Source organism: Odontomachus brunneus, unplaced genomic scaffold (genome assembly GCF_010583005.1).
Source record: "Odontomachus brunneus isolate Ranch 3 - 2012 unplaced genomic scaffold, Obru_v1 Obru_scaffold_076, whole genome shotgun sequence".
In the NCBI taxonomy this organism is placed as follows: Eukaryota; Metazoa; Arthropoda; class Insecta; order Hymenoptera; family Formicidae; genus Odontomachus; species Odontomachus brunneus.
The window spans coordinates 278,887-299,192 of record NW_022639526.1 but is presented as its reverse complement, the minus strand read 5'-3'; the positions used below and the strand labels follow the sequence as shown (position 1 = coordinate 299,192).

The 20,306-nt window shown below is 42.9% G+C and overlaps 5 protein-coding genes across 18 annotated transcripts in view; 3 read left to right on the top strand and 2 right to left on the bottom strand.

Moving 5' to 3' along the window:
• Positions 1-321, bottom strand: part of LOC116847283 — a 1,949-nt gene extending 1,628 nt beyond the window's left edge. The window contains exon 1 of the mRNA XM_032822122.1: positions 224-321. Coding sequence (XP_032678013.1) covers positions 224-289 — 66 coding nt within the window. The 5' untranslated portion in view covers positions 290-321. The remainder of the gene's footprint in view (positions 1-223) is intronic.
• The window catches only part of LOC116847279 (villin-1), an 8,707-nt gene extending 406 nt beyond the window's left edge, over positions 1-8,301 (top strand). The window contains exons 2-10 of one of the 4 annotated variants that reach the window (XM_032822113.1): positions 216-1,108; positions 3,151-3,243; positions 3,785-3,901; positions 4,432-4,772; positions 5,353-6,121; positions 6,261-6,447; positions 6,628-6,876; positions 7,085-7,381; positions 7,604-8,301. In XM_032822113.1, coding sequence (XP_032678004.1) covers positions 1,091-1,108; positions 3,151-3,243; positions 3,785-3,901; positions 4,432-4,772; positions 5,353-6,121; positions 6,261-6,447; positions 6,628-6,876; positions 7,085-7,381; positions 7,604-7,953 — 2,421 coding nt within the window. In that variant the 5' untranslated portion in view covers positions 216-1,090 and the 3' untranslated portion in view covers positions 7,954-8,301. Of the gene's footprint in view, positions 1-82; positions 3,244-3,784; positions 3,902-4,431; positions 4,773-5,352; positions 6,122-6,260; positions 6,448-6,627; positions 6,877-7,084; positions 7,382-7,603 lie in introns of those variants that run through there. The other 3 variants (XM_032822114.1, XM_032822111.1, XM_032822112.1) reach the window with 3 other exon arrangements.
• LOC116847282 (proteasome subunit beta type-7) lies at positions 7,943-10,529 on the bottom strand. Its single transcript, XM_032822121.1, has 4 exons — positions 10,342-10,529; positions 9,697-9,876; positions 9,298-9,613; positions 7,943-8,653 (listed from the first exon to the last, which is right to left on the bottom strand). The coding sequence occupies exons 1-4, from the start codon at positions 10,401-10,403 to the stop codon at positions 8,378-8,380; spliced, it is 834 nt and encodes a 277-aa protein (XP_032678012.1). The 5' UTR covers positions 10,404-10,529; the 3' UTR covers positions 7,943-8,377.
• Positions 10,530-13,800: 3,271 nt separating this feature from the next.
• LOC116847327 (replication factor C subunit 4) lies at positions 13,801-19,846 on the top strand. 4 transcript variants are annotated; one of them, XR_004378743.1, is made up of 8 exons: positions 13,801-14,043; positions 14,433-14,708; positions 15,841-16,234; positions 16,310-16,423; positions 16,547-16,630; positions 16,710-16,795; positions 18,671-18,868; positions 18,931-19,846. XR_004378743.1 is itself a non-coding variant. In XM_032822224.1 (7 exons), exons 1-7 carry the CDS (start codon positions 13,931-13,933, stop codon positions 18,732-18,734), a joined length of 1,131 nt encoding a protein of 376 aa, XP_032678115.1. In that variant the 5' UTR covers positions 13,801-13,930; the 3' UTR covers positions 18,735-19,846. The 4 variants fall into 4 exon arrangements, 1 of the variants encoding a protein (XP_032678115.1); XR_004378742.1 differs by having other exon boundaries at positions 18,671-19,427; positions 19,577-19,846; XR_004378741.1 differs by having other exon boundaries at positions 18,671-19,427; positions 19,521-19,846.
• Positions 19,847-19,876: 30 nt separating this feature from the next.
• LOC116847326 (catenin delta-2) overlaps positions 19,877-20,306 on the top strand; it is a 63,572-nt gene continuing 63,142 nt past the window's right edge. For 7 of the 8 annotated variants that reach the window (XM_032822218.1, XM_032822219.1, XM_032822217.1 and 4 more), the window contains exon 1: positions 19,877-19,990. The gene's annotated coding sequence lies outside the window, so the exon portion shown is untranslated. The remainder of the gene's footprint in view (positions 19,991-20,306) is intronic. The other variant, XM_032822221.1, reaches the window with a different exon arrangement.

The window sequence follows — 20,306 nt, the reverse complement described above, 5'->3', positions numbered from 1 at the left end:
TATATATATATATATATATATATATATATATATATATATATATATATATATGAGTATGATTATACATAATCATATATGACCACGAATAATGCTGGATGAAATTACATATATATAATTATATTTAATTATATATAATCACACACATATATAGAGAGATAAAAATCTCCTTTCAATTTTCAATCTTTTTTGCCCGTTCTTTCTTTTTTTCTGTTCAGCTCGTTACCGTTCCTAATCCTCGCATTCGTGTGAGATGCCTCGTGTTCATCGCGACGGGAGCGAAACGAGGCATGCAAGGCGCTCATTACGTATTCTAGGACGTGTGATAAACTACCGTACAATCTGCCTTATCTATCACTAGAGCTATAATTTCAAAGAAAGAGACCCCATCCCGTTCCCTTTTTCGATTCTCCGACTTCGCACTGCACTCGCTCTCTTTTTTTTCTCTCTCCCTCTCTTGCTCCTTCGTCCGATTCACTCGACGTCCTTAATTCCCGCACACCTCCGAAACACGGCGGAAGCGCGAGCGAGTGGCCCGAGGAAGGGGAAGGATCCCATTACGCGTTCTAGGACGTGTGTAATAAAGTTGCCCGCGCTCCGTCTGTCCGCGGCGAGGAGGTGGAGGAGGAGGTAACGTTGGAAAGGCGAGCGCGCGCACACCTGTCCGCGCGCCCGCTCGCTCAGGTGAGATCGCGGAAGACCTCCGGCGAGGGAGAGACAGAGATCGCGATAGAAGGAGGGACGGGCCCCCGCATGCGGGCCCCGAGCGTGCGTTATTCCAGCACGAGGCCACCGCCACCACCAGCTCGCGGCTACCCGCCGGTCACGGCTGGCCGGCAGGAGTTCCGGGGCCCACTTCCGGACGGCGGTACCAACGCCGAGTACGGGAGAGGCGGCCGCACCGCTACGGTTTCTTTTTCATGCCGGGCATCGACGCGGCCGGCTATCAGTTGTTCGCTTATACAGTTAGCCGTCGCGTACGCTTACGCGAGAGCACGGCTAAGTAAGGTATAGTAACATCCTGCTCCTTCGCGCGTGTCCCCCGCCGGCGAGAGACGCCCGAATGGGCCGAGAGAGATAGATAGCGAGAACAATGGATCTCCTCAGGCGGGTGAGTGATAATCCGTTCAGCGCGAGTTCGGCCTTTCGACCTCCTTCGATCGGAGGGGGTGGGTAATGCGCGCGGGGGGCGACGCGTGGGCGCGAAATTTTCAGGGAGATTCTCGAGGAGGTGATGGACGTGCGTCTTCCGGCTCGCGTTCGTTCTCCAGCGGTGATCTCAAGGGCGGTGTTGTGATTTTTCAAGGAGTAAAGAAGATAGGCGGTGTCCTCTCTCTCTCTTCTCTTTCGCGAAATCTTCGGGTTTGACTAGTGCGTCTTCGATTTAGTTTGATTTTTCTTCTGTGTGCTCTTAACCGATGAGTCTAATTGGGGACCTCAATAGCTCAGAAGAATTAATACAGAATGAAAATCTTCGAATTTGAGAAAGAAGAAGAGTAAATATTAATGTGGCAGGAAAGGAAATGGAGGGGCAGAGAAGATTGATAGACTTAAGGAGGTCTCGAATAACCGTAAAAATAATTAGCATACTTCTCGGCTAAGTCGCACAGTAGTGAACAAATTGAGGATGTCCAAGATGCAACGTATTAAGCTGCAAATATTGTCTTTCTTACTTTTAGCGTCAATTTTTTGTAGGAAGAAATCAATTTGTTCTCAGAAGGATAATTGGACTATCGAGTCTACAGTCAAAAATATCCAAATGTACATCTAATACACCCATGCTTCTCATATTTTAATCTAACATAGTACCTCAAAAGATACACAATTTCTCTCACACACTTGTCTTTCTCTTTTCGCTTTTTCAGTCAGCGAACAAAGGAATTGTCGCGAGCGAAGTAATAAATCGGTGTTTTTTTCCTCCGCGAGAACTAGGAGACTCGCAACCGTTCGCGGTCGGGCGACCGCGAATTTTCACCTTTTGGCGCAACTGCCGCAGAAGTGGGCGTGCGGGCGGCAGTTGCGACTTCCTGCCTGTCGCGATGATGATCGTCGCGGATGATGCTTAAGCCACACGTGTGCGTGAGCGTGTACGTACACAATAATACACGCGAGAGTCTTTCTTTCTCTCTCTCTCTCGAGTTACCGCCGAATGCGAGGCGTGGATATGAATGAAACAAGCGCGAACGCACGCACGCACTCACACATCGGGGAACAAAACCAGCACAATGCGACGGTGACCGCATAATGGGGCCCATCTTACCGGGATCCGATGTGGTTACAGGTCAATCAACTCAAAGCCGAAGAGCGTAGCGCAGAATTGACTATTCGAAATCGCGCGGCGTCGCGAGAGAAACGTCTCTCCAAAATTTACGTCCTGCTCTTCGGTGACGATGGGGAATTTTTTCAAAATTTGCACACGCAATTCCACGGTGGAATTAAAAGCTACAATCGAGTCATGAGACTTCTTCAAGTAGAAACTACGGTCAGATCAGTGCTAACAGTGAAATTGGGTTGAATTGCATATTAGTGGATTAATTAAATATGTACGTTGATTAAATAGAATCAAGTGGATCAGAGATGCGAGAAATGAAAACACATAGCTCCGTCCAAGACTGCGTGTGTAGTGTGTATACGTAAGCGCAACGGGCACGCGAGCACTCGAGTGCACCTGTGATGCGGAGGTCCTCGCGAGCTCTGGTATCCCAGTTTTCAGTCCGCTCGGGAAGCGCGCGAGCGCCGTTTCTCCGTTGCGAAACGTCCGTGCAAAGGACCCTCTCTTTTGCTACCTCTCTGTATATAATATTATCGATGTTGAAACTCGTTGCTGATTAGCCCGCGCGTATCTACGCTCATCGGTCGATCGACTCACTTCACATTTCCGACGGTTCCGCAACAATTTTGAGGACACTCGACTTTGTCCTTTGTGCCAAATTATCTGAGAGTACTCTGAGTCAAGGTGCTTTAATAATAGGTTGATGTTTCGTGCTGCTTATGCGACCTCGCCTCCGATGTAACACGCGAGATTAGGCGCGATCGGCGAAATTTCGAGCGATTGGGGGGGCAGAGATTTTCGGCAAATTGGTTTCCGGCGGTAAACCGCGGCGGAACATGACGAGCGTGTTGTACCCTCAAGGTTTAAATGCCATCTCGCAGGATGACAAAAGCTGTCGCAGCGATGACTCCGGCGGCGAAGTCTTCAGGAACATCCCGAAGAACAGCAGCACCTTCCGCGTCTGGAAAATTGAGGTGAGCTCGTTATTTATTAACCAGGATAATTATCGGGTAAATATGAAGTCGCAACGTTTCTCGATATAACAAAAGATAAGATGCAATACAAGATAAAATTTGTCTCTAAATTAAATAAATGACGACTATTAGAAAGTTGAATCATTAATGATAATATTGTGATTGCTAATACAGTCATTTTAAGTTAATTAGAGTTATCAGATTTGGTAGTTACAGCTATTAGATTGTTATAATTATATATATATATATATATATATATATATATATATATATTCTATGTGTGATAACTTTAATTTATTATTAAAAACTATATATATATATATTTTTTTTTTGGAATAATCATCCTAGGCAGCACAAACTTTTGAAAGACATCTTAATGACGTTTGAATAAAACAAGATGTCTTTTGGACATTTTTGTGAGTTTAGTACTGTCTAAGATTTAAAATATAGAAATATAATAAATAAATTGATAAATTATATCGGATTATTTTTTTCATGTTTATTTACGATTACACGTTGTTATTGACGCTCATGCTTTCAGGGTCTACGAGCAACAGCCGTACCTAATAGCAATATGGGCTTCTTCTTCGCCGAGTCGGCGTACATCGTCTACGCAGTGTCAGCGAAGGACGGCGCTCTTCCTTATCCGGGAATGCCGGTACTTTTACTTCTATTGTTGCGTCGTCGTGAGAGAAACCAAACGAAAGCTCGTCTCTGTCCTCGTCTCGCATACGAAATCCACAACTCCCGAGTTTTTCTAACTAATCTTGATCTCTTCGTGCTCTTGTCCAATTATCATAACAAACACTTATTTCTCAATAGAAGTCACGTGAAGAATAGACTCTTATTTTAAATTAAAATCCTCAGATATCAAAAATTTCAAGATAATTATGTTTTTTTAATTTTACTTACAATTAACGATTCGTCTTGCTGAGAAGATAATTAAATGTCTGTTCTGTTTCAGCTGAACTGCTTGAACTGATGCAGACTAGTGCAATAAGTTAGAATAAAACAAGATATATTTGTTTCACTCTAACTTATTGCATCATTTCAGACAGTTCAGTTAAAAAGAAAAGATCTCAAGTCTATAGGAACAATTTCTTTCTTTTCTGAAGACTCTTTGTAGTAAAAGTTCAACATCCCATTTACTTGTCTATGTTATCTATCGATCGCTTTGTCGATTACCAGGTGAAAGATCAAAAGGGCACAACGGTGGTGCGCGCCATTCACTTCTGGATCGGCTCGAGCTGCGACTCGACGGCGTCCGGTGCCGCGGCGCTTCGCGCCGCTGAGTTGGACTCTCAGGTGTCGGCGACGATTCTAATGAGGGAGGCGCAGGGCCGCGAGAGCCCCAGATTCCTCGCCTACTTTCGGCAACGTCTGGTCGTCGAGAACCTACACTTCGAGACGCCCGGCTGCACTCTTCATCGCGTCTCCGGTGTGGCGGTGCCGATCCTGACCGAGCTGGAGAAGGTGCACTGGGAGCACTTCAGTTCCAGAGACGTCATCCTGGTGGACGCTCGGGCAAAGTGCGTGACAGGAAGTTCCCCGTGGTTGCGTATATATCGTAGCGGTGATCTCGCAGGCGCGCACTCCGTGCGACGATCGTTCCCTTTTCGCTTTCCACCGGACGATGTGGAAATCCGCCGGTGAAAGTTTCCGCGTGCAAAAAAGTACTCACGCGTTGTGGAAATTGAGCAACGATGGGTCTGATTCTTCTAATGTTAAATGAGGCTTAATAGAGGCCTCGGAAGGTTTCCACAGCGGATTCTCTACGGAAAACCGAGGATCTTTTAGCGTGCACTTTCTGTGCTTCAGTATCTCGAATACTATTCATTTATTATCGTGTCTATATATATTTATTACATATACCTATTTATTAAACATTATTTTTCTTCCGTGAATATTTCAAAGTCGTCACTTACGCGTATATTCTTTCATTTCTTCATTGCTAAGATGCGACGAACATTTAGCAGACCCATCATATAAAATACATTAAAATCTATTTTCAATTTTCCGTACAAGCGCCTAAAAATCTCTTTAAAGGATAGATCGAACCTTTTTCTTCCGTGATACAGAACCTCTTCTAAAGATTCCTCTCATCTGCAGGGGAGTCGTCTTCCTGTGGCTAGGCACTCTGTCAGAACCGCTACACAAGCGGCACGCAGCTACTCTGCTGGAGTCCAGGAAGGAGAACAACAACGTTGATCAACGTGTGGTGGTGGTCGAGGACGGCTACGAGCAGACGCTACCTAGCAACGACAGAGAGCTCTTCAGCAGCGTGCTGGAGCCATCGGCGAGAGTGGTGGCGCCTGATCGTCAGCATCGCGTGAACCCACCAAGTCCCATCAAACTCTACCGATGCAGCGAGCAATCGGGCAAGTACAAGGTCGCCGAGCTCAAGTCCGGTCCGGTGTTGCGCAGCGACCTGACTTCCGGTTCTGTCTACCTGGTGGACCGCGGCGAGGCCGGGGTCTGGGCATGGGTAGGTCGCGATGTGAACGCTCGCGAGAGTTTGGAGGCGGTGAGGAACGCGCGCGGCTTCGTCAAGAAGAAGAACTACAGCGACGGCATGCCGGTAGCCAGAGCGACCGAGGGTCATGAGCCCGCGGAGATGAAGGCGTTGCTGAGAGGCTGGGAGCCGTCCAAGACGAGACCGTTGACCTTACCGGTGAGCTTTGAACCTGATTACATGAACGAACGACCCAGGATGGCGGCTGAGTGTCAACTGGTGGACGACGGATCCGGAGAGAGGAGTTTGTGGCGGGTAGAGCAGAAGGAAGGCATGGTCGAGGTGGATGACAAGGGCATCTACTACGCGGAGGCCTGCTACGTGATGTTGTACAAGTACGGACAAGGACGAAGGTGTCGCAGCATTGTACGTGTTGCTCTGTTAATAAATTCAAGTTATTCATGCAATTTTAATTGATTAATATAATTTTGTCAATAATTTTTATTTGTTAGTTTGATCTTTACTTTACATGTCGAAATGTTCACCGATTGTGTCATATCTTCAGGTTTACTGCTGGGAAGGCGTCCATTCCGTCAAAGTGGACCGAGACGCGGCTATGACGGCAGCCTGCCATTTATCTGAAGAAACGAACGCGCAGCTGGTGAAGGCATCCCAAGGCAGGGAACCGCCTCACCTCCTGCAGATCTACGATGGAAAGCTGAAGATACTTGCCGGACGTCATCGCGACTCACGTAAGTCAATCCTTTTTTTACTATGTAAACGAATAGAAATGAGAAAAGATTAACAAATGTAAATAGAAATGTAGTCAATGTAGTCAAATGTAAATAGAAATTTCAATAAGACATTGATGAGAATTTAAACTACTGACATGCGTGTTCTACTTTCATAATAAAAAGCTATTCTATTTGCAGCGCCGAAGAAGTATTTAGTCAGAGTGTTTGGATCGACGCCATACACCTCGAAAGCGGTGGAACGTCCGCTGCGAGCCAGCAGCTTGGATTCCAGCGCAGTGTTCATTCTGTTCTCTAGCACGCCGATCGTCTGGTGTGGTGGCAAGAGCACCGGCGACGCCAGACAGGCCTCGCGACGCCTCGCGCCCAGAAACGCGCCTCTCATCGCCGAAGGCAAAGAGAGCAATGACTTCTGGGTCGAACTCGGAGGTAATTCGGAAATATAAATCATAAATTGACGCATGAGAAACTCAAAACTATCTCTTACAACTACTTATCACACATAGATATTGTTTTATACTATATTATTATATCATAATATATGGTATTATGGAGGAAATATATAAAGTCACTCAAATACGTTCAAAGTCAGCTGGTAACTTCCAGTTTAACCATAAAGTGACATTTTTGTCTTTAGGAAGGGGTACTTACGGCACGGAGACCGAGGAGGTTGGCGAAGAGCTGGACAAGCATCTGTTTCAATGTAGAACCGAAAACGGTCTTTTTGTGGGCGAGGAGGTCCTCGGATTTCGACAGAACTCTCTGATACCGGAGGCTGTCTGGTTACTAGACGCTGGCAGCGTGATTTGGGTGTGGGTGGGAAAGTTTTCCAGTCCGCGGACACTGCAAGAATGCGTCGATGACGCCTCAGTGTACCTCTACACACATCCAGCAGGACGCAATCGCAACACGACAATTTCTATAATTAAGCAAGGTGAGTACCCAGTTGAAAAACATTCTTCATACCGAAGATATCTCTCCCTCGCGGATGACGTAAGAACCATTGTAAATATTTTAAAAAATAGTTTCTAATTCATTTTATGTCAAGAGCGTCTATTTTCTTTATACTTATAATTTCTTCTTAGGTATTCCTTCTTTGAATATTTTTGCTCGAATTTACATATGTCACGTCCCCTGAGACTTCTCTGCTCCTCAGGTTTGGAGCCGGCCACATTCATCGGGCTCTTCGACAACTGGAACCACAATCTGCTGAGAGATTACAAGTCGTTCGAGGTTTTCTGCGCCCTACTGGAGGACAGGGAACAGCCAACGAGGCTGCAGACAACCGCAAAGACAACCACTGACTTCGACAACTATGTCAAGTACCCGTTAGCGGTATTGAAGAGCGAACCGGAGAACCTACCGACCGGTGTCGATGTACGACGCAAGGAGATGCACTTGACCTTCGACAATTTTATCGCAATCTTTAAGATGGAACCCGCAGAGTTCGAGAAGCTACCGGCCTGGAAAAGGCAGCGACTTAAGCAGGCCGCTGGACTTTTCTAATATTTAATATTTTTCCCGAGAATATTACATTTTTTTATCGCTTTCGGTTTGAAAATTATTGATACTTTCGCAAGCTGTCCTACATCTTTCTCTTAAAGTGCGGCTTGTAATACTTGTCATTAATATTCTTCGATTTTAATTAGCTCTTTATCGTAGTTCATCTTTGTTCGAAAAACTAGAACTTAAAAATCGTACATTTTCGTTTTTGTCATTAATATTCGTCGATTTTAATTAGCTCTTTATCGTAGTTCATCTTTTTTCGAAAAATTAGAACCTAAAAATCGTACATTTTTGTTTTGCGTGATCTCGACGACCTTTATTAGAAATATACGCCCGGACTTTACGAGACTTCACTCGCCTTCAAAAATCATTTACGAATTAAACTTAGAACTAAAAACACCGAATTAAGTTAAAAAAAACTTCTTCATGAAGAGGTGTCCATCGGTTCCTCTCTAATAGTGCGCACATGCTCCTCCTCCACGACGATCGGAATAATCTTCTTGCTGAGTACCGCAGTGGTGCCAGGTTTGTAGCGATAATTGAACTGCCGTTCACCCTTCACGCTAGCAGTATCGTACGGCCGCAGATATTCAACACCGCTCTTGCGGATTATGCAAAGATCCACGTTCGAGCCGGACGCCAAGTCGTTGAATACACCGGCGCGAATTGCATCCGCCACCAATCGTTTCGCCTCTTCCTCCTGATACCGACGATAGCCATTGTTAAATCGAGATCAAAGTGACATTTTTCGTAAGTGTACTTTAAACATCTAATTTATATACGACAGAAGAAAAGCATACAAATATATTAATAAGTGTGAATGATTTATACAAATATATAAATTACTAAAAAATTATAAAATTTATATATATAAATAAAGCACAATAAATATTGCAAATTATATATGTGTTAAAACGAAAAATTACATTTAAAATATACCCTATACATTTAATACTCGTCGCGGCTTTTTATTTTTATGTATTTCTTTTCTCATTTATTTTTTATTCATACTACTAATATCTACTTTTTCTACTTCTAATATTCCCGACTCATACGACTGCATTAACAGTTGTTTGAAACTTGTTGTTTCAGGTGAAATACTTAGATATGAATTTAGAATTAGATATGAGTCTTTTAGTTATATCGCCATTACAAATATAATGTCGCATATATGATTCAAATAAAAAAAAAAAAACTTTAACTCTAAATTCAGATGCATCTCACGTGGGATAAGTTTCAAGTAACGACTCTTAATGTGAGCTCAAATTCTAAAACGATAGTAGTCGGCTTAGACAAATCATATAATCATCTACAGAAATAAGAATATGAAGATGCATTTCTCACCGATAGATCTGGTTTCCATCTGCTCTCAAAGACTGCCATGGCAGCCAATGAGCCAGATCCCATGGTAGTATACTTTTGTTTCTCAGTAGAGCCATGAGGATAAATGCAATATAACTGAGGACCATCGAGATCAAAGCCACCCAATACAAGGGCAGCACCGATATGGCCTTGATAACGGAACAACATCTGCTTTATCATTGTATTGGCAGTACATACAGGAACAACACGGCCAGTGTTTAGACGGTGCAGCTCCAATTGGCTAGCTATCAACTCAGTAGTCATCTCAGTATCAGCTGCAGTGCCTGCTCCGCAGCAGCTGAAAGAATAATTTGAGTCACTTGGATGCAATGCTCTTGCATGATTAATATATTATAAAAAGAAGGCAGTTATGATACTTACTACATATTAGGAGCCAGATAATGAATCTTCAAGCTGTATTTGTCAGCCACGATGGTATCTTCGGTGGCTCTCGTGTCACCACCAAGAATAACACCATCCTTGTATACTATACCAGCAATGGTGGTGCCTGTCTTTACTACTTTTGGAGCAGCAAAGCCTTTCTTGATCAGTGCATTGTTCCTGTATAAAATAAACAAACACAAAAAAACAGTTTTAAATCTGAATGGATTGTAAGTACAATGATGATACACTTTTGTTTATATGACATGTAAACAAAAGAATCAAATTATGTAAATAGTGAAATTTATAAGAAAACAGACAAAACAAAGTCGTTGATTGTTTCTCAAATAGCTATTAGTAGTTAATCTCATTCATATTGTGACAATCATAACATTTATGACAGGTAGGGTAGTGTAACTCGTAAAATAATTTAAAATTTATCGAAGTTCTATTATCTTACACACTTTTCTTATTTCGCAAATATCATGAAGAGATCATAATACTAAAATTAATTAATTAATTAATTAATTCGCGAAAAATAATGCTTACAACTGTGACACAGCAATATCGATAAATTGTAGGTTATCTCTAATAACTATCACGAAATAAATATAATGATACATGTGAATTATAATGAATTTTCACCTTTGACAGAGATCAAAAGAAAAGCCCGCTGGTGGAATTTCCGGCACGAGTATCGAACTCATAACTTGCTTTTGCCCAAATATCAGCGATGACAATTAAGGTTCTGCAGTGATCCGCAGGAGTCGTAGACAAATTCTGAGTTGACTCTGGAGACCTCGCGTGGCGATACGTGAAGCATTGCCTCCGTGTGTAGGTGCCATTGAATATATACTACCTGGAACGCGCGCTACCTCTTGAGTGTGCGGGATGAGAGAGAGCATACTTGTGGGTTTAAAACAGTGCTCTGTCTTTGTTTAGTACAGTCTGAATCAAAAGCTAAGTTGGCTGATTTTTAAATATAAGCTGAATCTCTGAATTAAGAACCATCTTTGCTTTGTTTTTCTTAATAGTAAATCGATAAGTGAATACTAATAAATAAGAAAAAAAAAATATTTTTTTATATCTTAAACTTTCGTTCATAAGCTTAAGTCATTGTTATTCAGTGGTCACTGCTTTTCATATTGTCTATAACTTTTAACTTGGATTGTATCACATTCTCCCCCCTCTCGACTATACTATGAACCAGATAAGGATAAGAAAGGAAACAAGGAACCTCTCTCTCATCCCGCATGTCTCAAGAGGTAGCGCGCGTCTCAGGTAATATATATAATATATAGGTTTGTTCGCGTCGCATGCCCCTACACGCTCCAATGCACTCTGATTGGTTTACGTCATCACGCGGACCAATCAGAGTACGTTGGAGCGAATAGGAGCACGTTGGGGCATACAACGCGAACAAATCTTATAGGTTTCAAAAAATTTCAAGGATATGGGCCCATGTTCTTAACCACTCAATTATGCGCTTAGCACGGATACGAATCGCTAGAAAATAGACGTAGAATAGACACGCAACAAAACGACACTTTACGGTAGCGTCTGAAAATGGGTGTAGGGAACGTAGTTCCACCTAAAAAATGAGTGCAGATGGCGCATCGAACAGCGTGAAAATAGAGTCCCTAGAATACAGCCTGGCCCACAGATTTCTATATACTACTAGACTGCTAGGTGTATATCAGTTGGACACGGGGCAATTGGACACAGTCCAATCACAAGTCGCAAGATCTGCGTTCCCTCACAATGGCGGAACAAATAAAAATGTAGCGGGAACGTACATCCGTTTAAAGAATATATATATAAATTAAAAGGAAATATTATTGGAAAGGAAAATTATTTTAGTATTTGAATTGTTAATATGAACTTCATTCTAAAATAAAACAACTTTATCATTCATTGCAAACTTACTGTAAATGTATATATTTTTAACAATATTCTTCTTACTAAAAAATATAGCATATATTTTATTTAAAATTTACATGTAAATAATTTTACATGCAGAACCAATGTCATTTGCATCTAAGGAGGCACTATTTATAATTTTATTTGATTTATTTTTAAGAATTGTTGGGGCTGTGTAGCTTTTCCCACATCTCTGGTGGAAAATGTACTTATTGTATATTAATATAGTTTATTAATGTATGAATGAAAAACTAAGAATATAAAGAGTGTTATTAATAAAGTAAATAAAATAATATAAAGAGTGTTATAATATATTTTAAAGAAGTCGAAATCATCCCTACCAATATTAGTAATCCATTGCTTTTTTTGCTCCAAATTTTTTGGGAGATGGTGCATTGAATAACCTATTTTCCATGAATTGGAACACTTCCGTACGCAGTAAGATGGCATCCTGTAATTAGTTTCATTTAAGTTTATTTTATTTAAGTTTTAGTTAAGTTTATTTCAATAATACTTTTATAACAATTTAGTTATGAATGTTGTTAATATTATTTTGAGGTTAGAGAGCGAATAGTTAATATATATTGTATATTCTTAAAGAATTATATAATGTTAGTTTTATCTTTATGTTTATTACAATAATATGGTGAAATATCAATGTAAAATATCTTACTCTTTTCATATCTTTTTTAGCCCAAAACACTACGAAACGACGGGGAAACTTATTTTTGCTGCTCACTTTCCCTCATGACACACACATACGCCATTTTGAGGGAATCCGGACCGAATGGCCAGACTCTGGATGCTTTCCAATTGCTTAACCATCTTGACACACGTACACAAACCAGTTTATTAGTCACATATTATCTAAAATATCTTGTAAGATAATATGCAACCAATAAACTGATTTGTGTAACACAGTGTGCGCAATGGGAAAGCTCTGTATTCTAGGGACTCTAGCTCTGGCTATTGAAATCAGGCTGGTGGCCGCTCTCATGCTTCTCCCTGGTAGAACTTTACTTCATTCGATTAGGGGACAGTTTCCCGAAAAGTACAGGGGATAATGTTGGTACCAAAGAAAATCTTTACATGATATAATTTAAATATCTGTTCTTTGTAGCTAACCTACTAAACTAATATAAATGGTTAGAATGAGAAAACATATACTTGCCTCACTTCAATTTATTGCACCAGTTTAGTAGTGCAGTTACAAAAAACAGAATTTTTAAATTATATGGTGTAGATATTTTCCTTGGTACCAACATTATCCCCGCCACTTTTCGGGAAACTGTCGCCTAATAGCATGTTTAACTGGCTCTAGGTTAACCCACTCTGGGTTAATCAGTCTACGTTTATTGGTCGAACAAGTACTTATAAGCTTTATGATTGGCTAGTAGAGACTTATGACGTCAATATTCGCTCTCGGAGCGATTAACCCAAGGCTAGTCGAACACGCTATAACCCTTCATTCGAGGGATGGCCAGAACTGCCACATGTGGGACCGAGTACGTGTAACTATAGTGCGTGCGGCGCAGCACACACAAGCGAACGACAATATATATATGTTGGCCAAGAATAGATTTATATCATTTCTGTATCATTAACGCTCTTTCTGTTCTTTATTTCCTTAGTTCTTTTATGTACACTCGTCAACAAAATTATCGCATAAGTTAATTCATGTCGAAATTTTACACAATTTTAAATGAGTATAATACCGCGGAACATCGTATTTGAAATCTTTTTGTAATATTCCAAGAATAAAGTCTGTACTTTAAGGAGCATTAAACGGATTTTCAATTTATTCTCTTCCCTTCCCGCAGTCTTTTCACAAGTAAAAACGTGTAGTGTCTCCAAAAAAATTGCACAATTTGATGTATCCTACGGGGTAGAATAAATTTTTCCGTAAATTTCATGATAACTATCGTTAAGGCGAAATTCTATAATATACATAACATGAACTATAGATTTTCTAGTACTGGCAGTGCATTTCGGAACGCAGCCTTAGGGCCGTGGCACACAGAAAAACTTAAGCAGTAAGACGTAAGCAGTAAGCAAATTGACCAATCACAGTCGTTGATTTTTGGATCGTAAGAAGAATCAACGATTGTGATTGGCTGATTTGCTTACTGCTTACATCTTACTGCTTAAGTTTTTCTATGTGCCACCAGCTTTAGTCTATGACGAGAAGTCGCCTGGAGCAATTTATTGAGAGAGAAAGAAAGAAAAAAAGAAAGAATGTGAGTAGAAGTCAATATGGCGTCGAATAGGCGGGAAAGAGTGTAGAAATCGACAAGCGATCGGATCGCTTGGAAAGATGCACGCTTTCTTGAAGACCGGGAAATTGGGTGCTCCGGCGGAGATAAGAAAACCATCAACCTCACGGGCTAAGGAGGATAAGAAGGATCTGACTCCATGGGTGGAGAAATAGTGAGTATTTATTCTCCTGAGTATAAATCGCAAATCTTCAACTTTCGAGTCGAGAAAAGTAAAAAAATTGTCCGACTTGGAAGCATGTGAAACTTTTCACGAGTTCATACTAAGAAGGAAAATTCATGATCAGTCCTTTGATCGCCAAGTTAATCTTGGATGATTTATACATAAAAAATGTAAATATCGACTTGGCGTATTATTTTTATCGTATCTCGCTTACAAAACTATAACTAAAACAGAAAAAAGATACTAAGTTGTATTTGATATTTGAGACTTTTGCGGTGAACATTAGATTTGGTTCCCGGGTTTGAGTCGTGTGAATTCTTTTTTGTGATTCCGATGTTTCATGAACATTTAATAAATTGTCTTTTACATTTTTATTTTAGCCGGCCAAGAAACGTCGATGACGTTGTAGAGCAAACGGAAGTGGTGAACGTGATAAGGCAAGCCATGGAGCACGGAGACTTTCCCAACATGTTGTTTTATGGACCACCAGGTACTGGCAAAACTAGCATAATACATGCTGCTGCAAGACAGATGTTTGGCAGTATGTACAGGGAAAGAATCCTAGAGTTAAATGCCTCTGATGACAGAGGCATCCAAGTTGTGAGGGACAAGATCAAGTCCTTTGCATTGCGCAGAGCTAATCCTATCAGGCCAGAGTGAGTACACAGACTTCTATGAAATACTATATTTTATTAATAATTAACATTATCTTGTAGATTTACTTGCTTCTTATCAATTATTTATCAATTATAATTAGTAATTGTAATAATAAGTCACAATTATATTATACAGGATGTATGACAATTTATGACACACTCGTATACAGATAGAACCATAAGAAAGTTGTAGGTAAAACTAAACAAAAAAGTCCTCTATTATTTTGAAAATAATTACGTAGATTTTTAGTTATTATTTAAAAAAGATTGATGTATTTAGATTACATACAATCATGCACCAATCTTTTTTAACTAAAAATATATGTAGTTATTTGCAAAATGATAGAGGACTTTCTTCTTCGGTTTGATAAGTTTTATCTATAACAGGTGTGCCATGAATTCTCAGATACTTCCTCTTCCCTTTATACAATATAAATGTCCAAAAGACATCTTAGAAATTTGAAGATATCCTACTTGTTTTAAATATCTCTAAGAGAGTTTAGACATTTATGCTGTTTGGGTAGACCCAACGGTCAATGCCAATGATGAACTAGTAAAAGGTCTGATGGCTGCAGTGCATTGATGCATTAGAAAGGTTGTTTTCCAGAAGGTCTAATGAAGCTATTTAGCATCTTTTATTAGCAACCGAATATGAGAATGTTTCATCAGAGCTCAAAGAAGATTGGAAGATTGAGTAAGCTTCTAATCACACTCTGAGAACAGACATTCTGAATGCTGACTCTCCAGTATTAGCTTAGTAGAACGCTAAATCCATTTCTTTTTTTTTTACTGTGAAAATAATTGTGATTCAATAGGTAGATGTATTTTCACACATATTCTTTGAAAATACGTTGATTATCAGACTCAATTAGCATCTTCAAAAACATGTTAGTATTTGCATTAACGTCAATACATTTATTTGCAAGAGCAACTTACTAAGGAAATACTTAAGGGTTAGTTATTTGGAGTAAGTAATGTACTGTACTGCGGCTCATGATCAAAATGGCACAGTCTGAGGCACCTTGCGAATATATTTGAGTCACGACGCGTTAAATAATTGGAATAATCATTTTCTGAAAAGTGACAAGATTTAATTACACTTCTCGACATATTCTCTGGTCTGCTCTTACAGTGGCAAGAAATGCCCGCCGTTCAAGATCATCATATTGGACGAGGCGGACAGCATGACTGGCGCCGCACAAACCGCGCTCCGTCGCATCATGGAGAAGGAAGCACACAGCACGCGCTTTTGCCTAGTGTGCAACTATCTGTCGCGTATCATCAAGCCGATAGCGTCCCGTTGCACCAAGTTTCGCTTTAAGCCGCTGAGTGACGCGAAGAGCATCGGTCGGCTGGAATATATCTGCAACGAGGAGAACCTGAAGGCCGACCGAAGCGTTCTCGAGAAGATAGTCGAGGCTTCTGGGGGTGATCTGAGACAGGCCGTTATGTGTCTGCAATCAATCACGAGATTAAAGGGCAAGGATTACGAGATCACTGTGGATGATGCTCTCGATGTGATCGGGGTAAGTGCGTTCATCTAGTGAAGATATCAAATTTCTGACGATATTTTCAAAAATTAAACGTTGCCATTACTCCAGCTGGTTCCCGATGAAAAAATTAACGCACTGTGGGAAGCTTGTAAGAAGGGGAGTTACAACGATATCGAGAAATTGCTGGAGAACTTGTTACTGGAAGGATTTCCGGGGTCGCAGGTATTGTGTCCGAAATATCGTTTTGTAAGATGTGAAGTTTGATGTGTTGAATTTAACATACTTAACATTATTTGTCCGTGAGAAAATTTATTAATTAGGTCAATTTCGATGATGCTGTCACAGGTCATCGATCAATTGAACGAGAAGATCATTTTCAGCGAGGATCTGAACGACAAGCAGAAACTTATGATCGGTGACGTGCTCGGGGTGAGACACTTTTGCTCATGTTGAATATTAATAGATTAAGGATATAGATTAAGGAAGACTAATTTACTTTTGTTTTTAGATGTGTGATTACAGACTAACGGAAGGGAGCGACGAGTACCTTCAACTTTTGAATGTCTTCTCCACAATCTCAGCAGCGTACAAAATGTAAGAAATCCTACACCTTAGTTCCTACACTAATGCATAATGTAATTTATAATTGAAGTTGTATATATTATAAATTATGAGTAAAACTTTTATATATTTCTATAGAATTGATCTTCAGAACAAGAATTTCTATAGAATTGTAAAGAACAAATTTTTAAAAAATAACTGAATATTTTAGAGATTTTTTAGCCTCAATCTTCTCAATAAGGTGTAAATTTTTGTTCTAAAGTCAAAAGCGTAACGTACTTCTAAAAGATGCTTATCATATAAAAAATCGCGAATAAAATTATGTTACAATTTTGGTCTTAGAGTAATAGACGCTACATTTATTGTAGGTTGAGACTTAAAATTGATCAGGGCAAACCAAATGCATCTAAAAATACCTAGCTATTCCCAATCCTGATGCAGGATTCACACCGCGTCCGATATCCAATAAGAGAAGAGCTTTCTAATAGAAAATTTAATTCTCCATTGGAAAGCTGTTCTCTTATTGGATATCGGGCGTCGTACGTCGGACGCGGAGTGAATCCTGCATAACTGGACGCGATACCAACTATATGCAAAGCTCCCAAGGCTAGTAACTAACTTCCCCATAGCGCGCAGAAATCCCTATATTTCGCTCGCTACCGCGACTCCATAAATTTCGCAAGATAAAGCGCGCGACCAATCGAAAATACCTAAGAAAGGTCCTATCGTTTTCCGAAAAATCTTTTTATCGCGCGTACGTAGAAATCTCTCTTATTGCACCGGCCAAGGCGTCACACGGCGTCGCCGGAAACGGGGTTCTCATCTTGCCGGCGGCGCCGCACGCTGATCATCACTGCACTCGGCGTGTAGGGGCGTCGTTGCTGCTGCGTGCAATGTGTATCGTGTAGGCGTTGGCGAGGAGGCGAGAGACGAGACCGCCACCGTTCTCGGGGGATATGTGTTCGTGAGAGAGAAAAAAAGAGACAACGTGTGCTCGTGTGTGCCCGTGGCGTGTACGCGCGAGGCTCGACCGATCGCTCGCTCGCGCACGTGTATCCTGCCGCGAGAATCGTGAGTCGCGTTCGTCCCTTTCGAAGGCTGCTCCGTGAGAGAGAAACGGCTCTAGCGCGCTCGCTCTTTCTCTCTCGGCCTGTCTGTCCGTCTTTCTCTGTCCCTCTCGCGCTTACTCTCGTGCTCTTCGTCCCCCGCTTTCCCTCACCTGCGAACCTCTCTCTCTCATTCGTTCGATCTCTTTCTCTCTCTCTCTCTCTCTGTCTCTCTCAATCTCACACGACAAGAAGCGCAGCCTCTAAAGCGCTGCGCTTCGTCCACGACGGAGCTGCGTCTCCAGCGCGTCGTCCTGACGCGGCAGTCTCGGTGATTGTATATCTGCGGTGCGTGGTGCGCGACGTCGGAGAAGGTCGCCGACGGCCTCCTCCCTTCTCCTGGGTGCGTAACACGGCGTGGCTGTGTCGCGTCGCCGTGGTACCGTCGTCGGGAAGAAAGGGGAACGAACGACGAGCGCGTACGTACGTACGTACGTTCATACATACATACTCATACATATATACATACAGACGTACATACGTACGTACGTACGTACGACGAACAAACGGGGGCGTGAACGACGCCTGTCCTCGCCGTCGTCGCTGCTGCGGCAGCATCGTGTACGTTCACTACGTAGTTTCGGAGCAGGCACGTCGTCCTCTCCTCGAGTAGTATCCCCCTCTGTCTCTTTCTTTCTCACTCGTTCGCTCACTCACTCGTTGGCGCAGAGGTCGTGACTTCCGGAGAGAAAGGAGAGAGAGAGGAAGAGAGGGAGGGAGAGAGGAGGAGAGAGTAAGAGCGAGAGAAAGAGAAGTGCACTCGCGAGAAAGGTGTGCTGACCGCGTTCCTCGCAACCAACAGGACCAGCAGCAGCAGCAGGCATTCCTGGCCCTCGCCGCCGTCCACCGGCAACAACGTGCCGTGACACTTCCCGACGTGCCTCGCCGCGCCTCCAAGAGACTCCGTTAACCGGTCCTCGGGAAAAGATCGCCGTGCTGTAGCGTGGAGTACGAGGAAGAGGACGGTGCTTACAATCGACTCTATTCCGGAAGTTCCAAGGTACATTATCTTCCTCTGCTCGGGGGAGTGCTGAATCTTACCTTCCGGAATTTCTCCGCCAGAGATAAAGATATACACAAAGAACGCGATAAGAGAGATTACAAAAAGAACGCAGGCAAGAGAGGCCTTTCATTCGTCGAGGGGACGTGAACGTGCGTGCGGAGCGAAGTTGGCTGCGAGTGATTTTCGGCGCGCACTCGTATTCAGTCGTCTGAAGAGATGTCCCCTTCGAAAGGACAGTGAGGAGCGCGCGAGACACAGTAGGAAAAGAGAGCGAAGAGCCGCGAGAGCAGGCGATTTCGCCGCGGGAAATGTCCGTCGTCCTGAAGGGAGTTCCGACCGGCGCGGGCGGCTAGTTGTGCCGGTGCGGTTTTCATGCACCGCCGCGGCGCATCCCGCGGTGCATCCTGGCGCGCTGTGCTCCTCCCGGCTAACCTAACCTAACCTAATCCTAACCTCGAGAGTCTCGAGTGGGACCGGTCGTGTCGTGACCTCGACATCGGGAATATCGAAGAGGATCTCTCCCGTTCGTGGAGAAGAGGACAGAGATTCACGTGAGGTTACTATTTGCTACTACGTTACACACTCTCTTTTACACATACATATATACATACACACACAGTGCGGCATTCTCGAGCTCATTGTTCGACAGAGAATCGTACGCTCTCTGTCTGTCTCCATCTTTTGGACACCCGTGTGCTCCAGCAGCGCGGATTGGAACAGCCGCGGATTATTACCTGCGGCTTCGCGCTGGAAGGACTCCGGCCACGTAGCCGGCGCTTCCTTCGCGTAGCGGAGATTCCGAAGGAGCGCGTGGCACGGCGCTATCTCGAGCGGAGCGCCGTGACGCCGGCTGAATCTCGCTCAACGGCGAGAAGCCGGTGAAGGGAAGGACTCCACGTGGGAGAGAAGGACACACTCGGCTCGGCATCTGCGAGATCGTCGTCGTCGTCTGCTGCTGGACAAAGGCGTGGATGATACCGGCGCGCACGCGGCACCCGAGAGCGACAACGACGGAACCCGAGACGACGAGGAGGATCGTCTTTCCCGTAGCCGTAACGGACGTCACGGGTTCGTGGAATGTGACGGGAGACGTCGCCCGCCGCGTGAGTCGTAGAAAAGGTGAGTTCAACTTTGCGTGTCTCATGCAATCGCGACGCAGCGTAACGTGGCGCGACGTACAACGCTCGGGACAGCGCACATTGCGTTGCGCTCAATCGTAAACCGATTAGTCGACGTTCGAATTCCACGCTCTTCTTTGAGCCAAGGCTCGTGAAACACATACATATATATCGCGTCTCCCTTTGAGATTGTAGGTCGCTTTGAACGCATTCTAGGGCTTTCCTCAATATCGAGCAATGTTCCCGCGCGATAACGAAGGCTCTCTCCTTTCTCTCTCTCTCTCTCTCTCTCTCTCTCTCTCTCTCTCTCTCTCTCT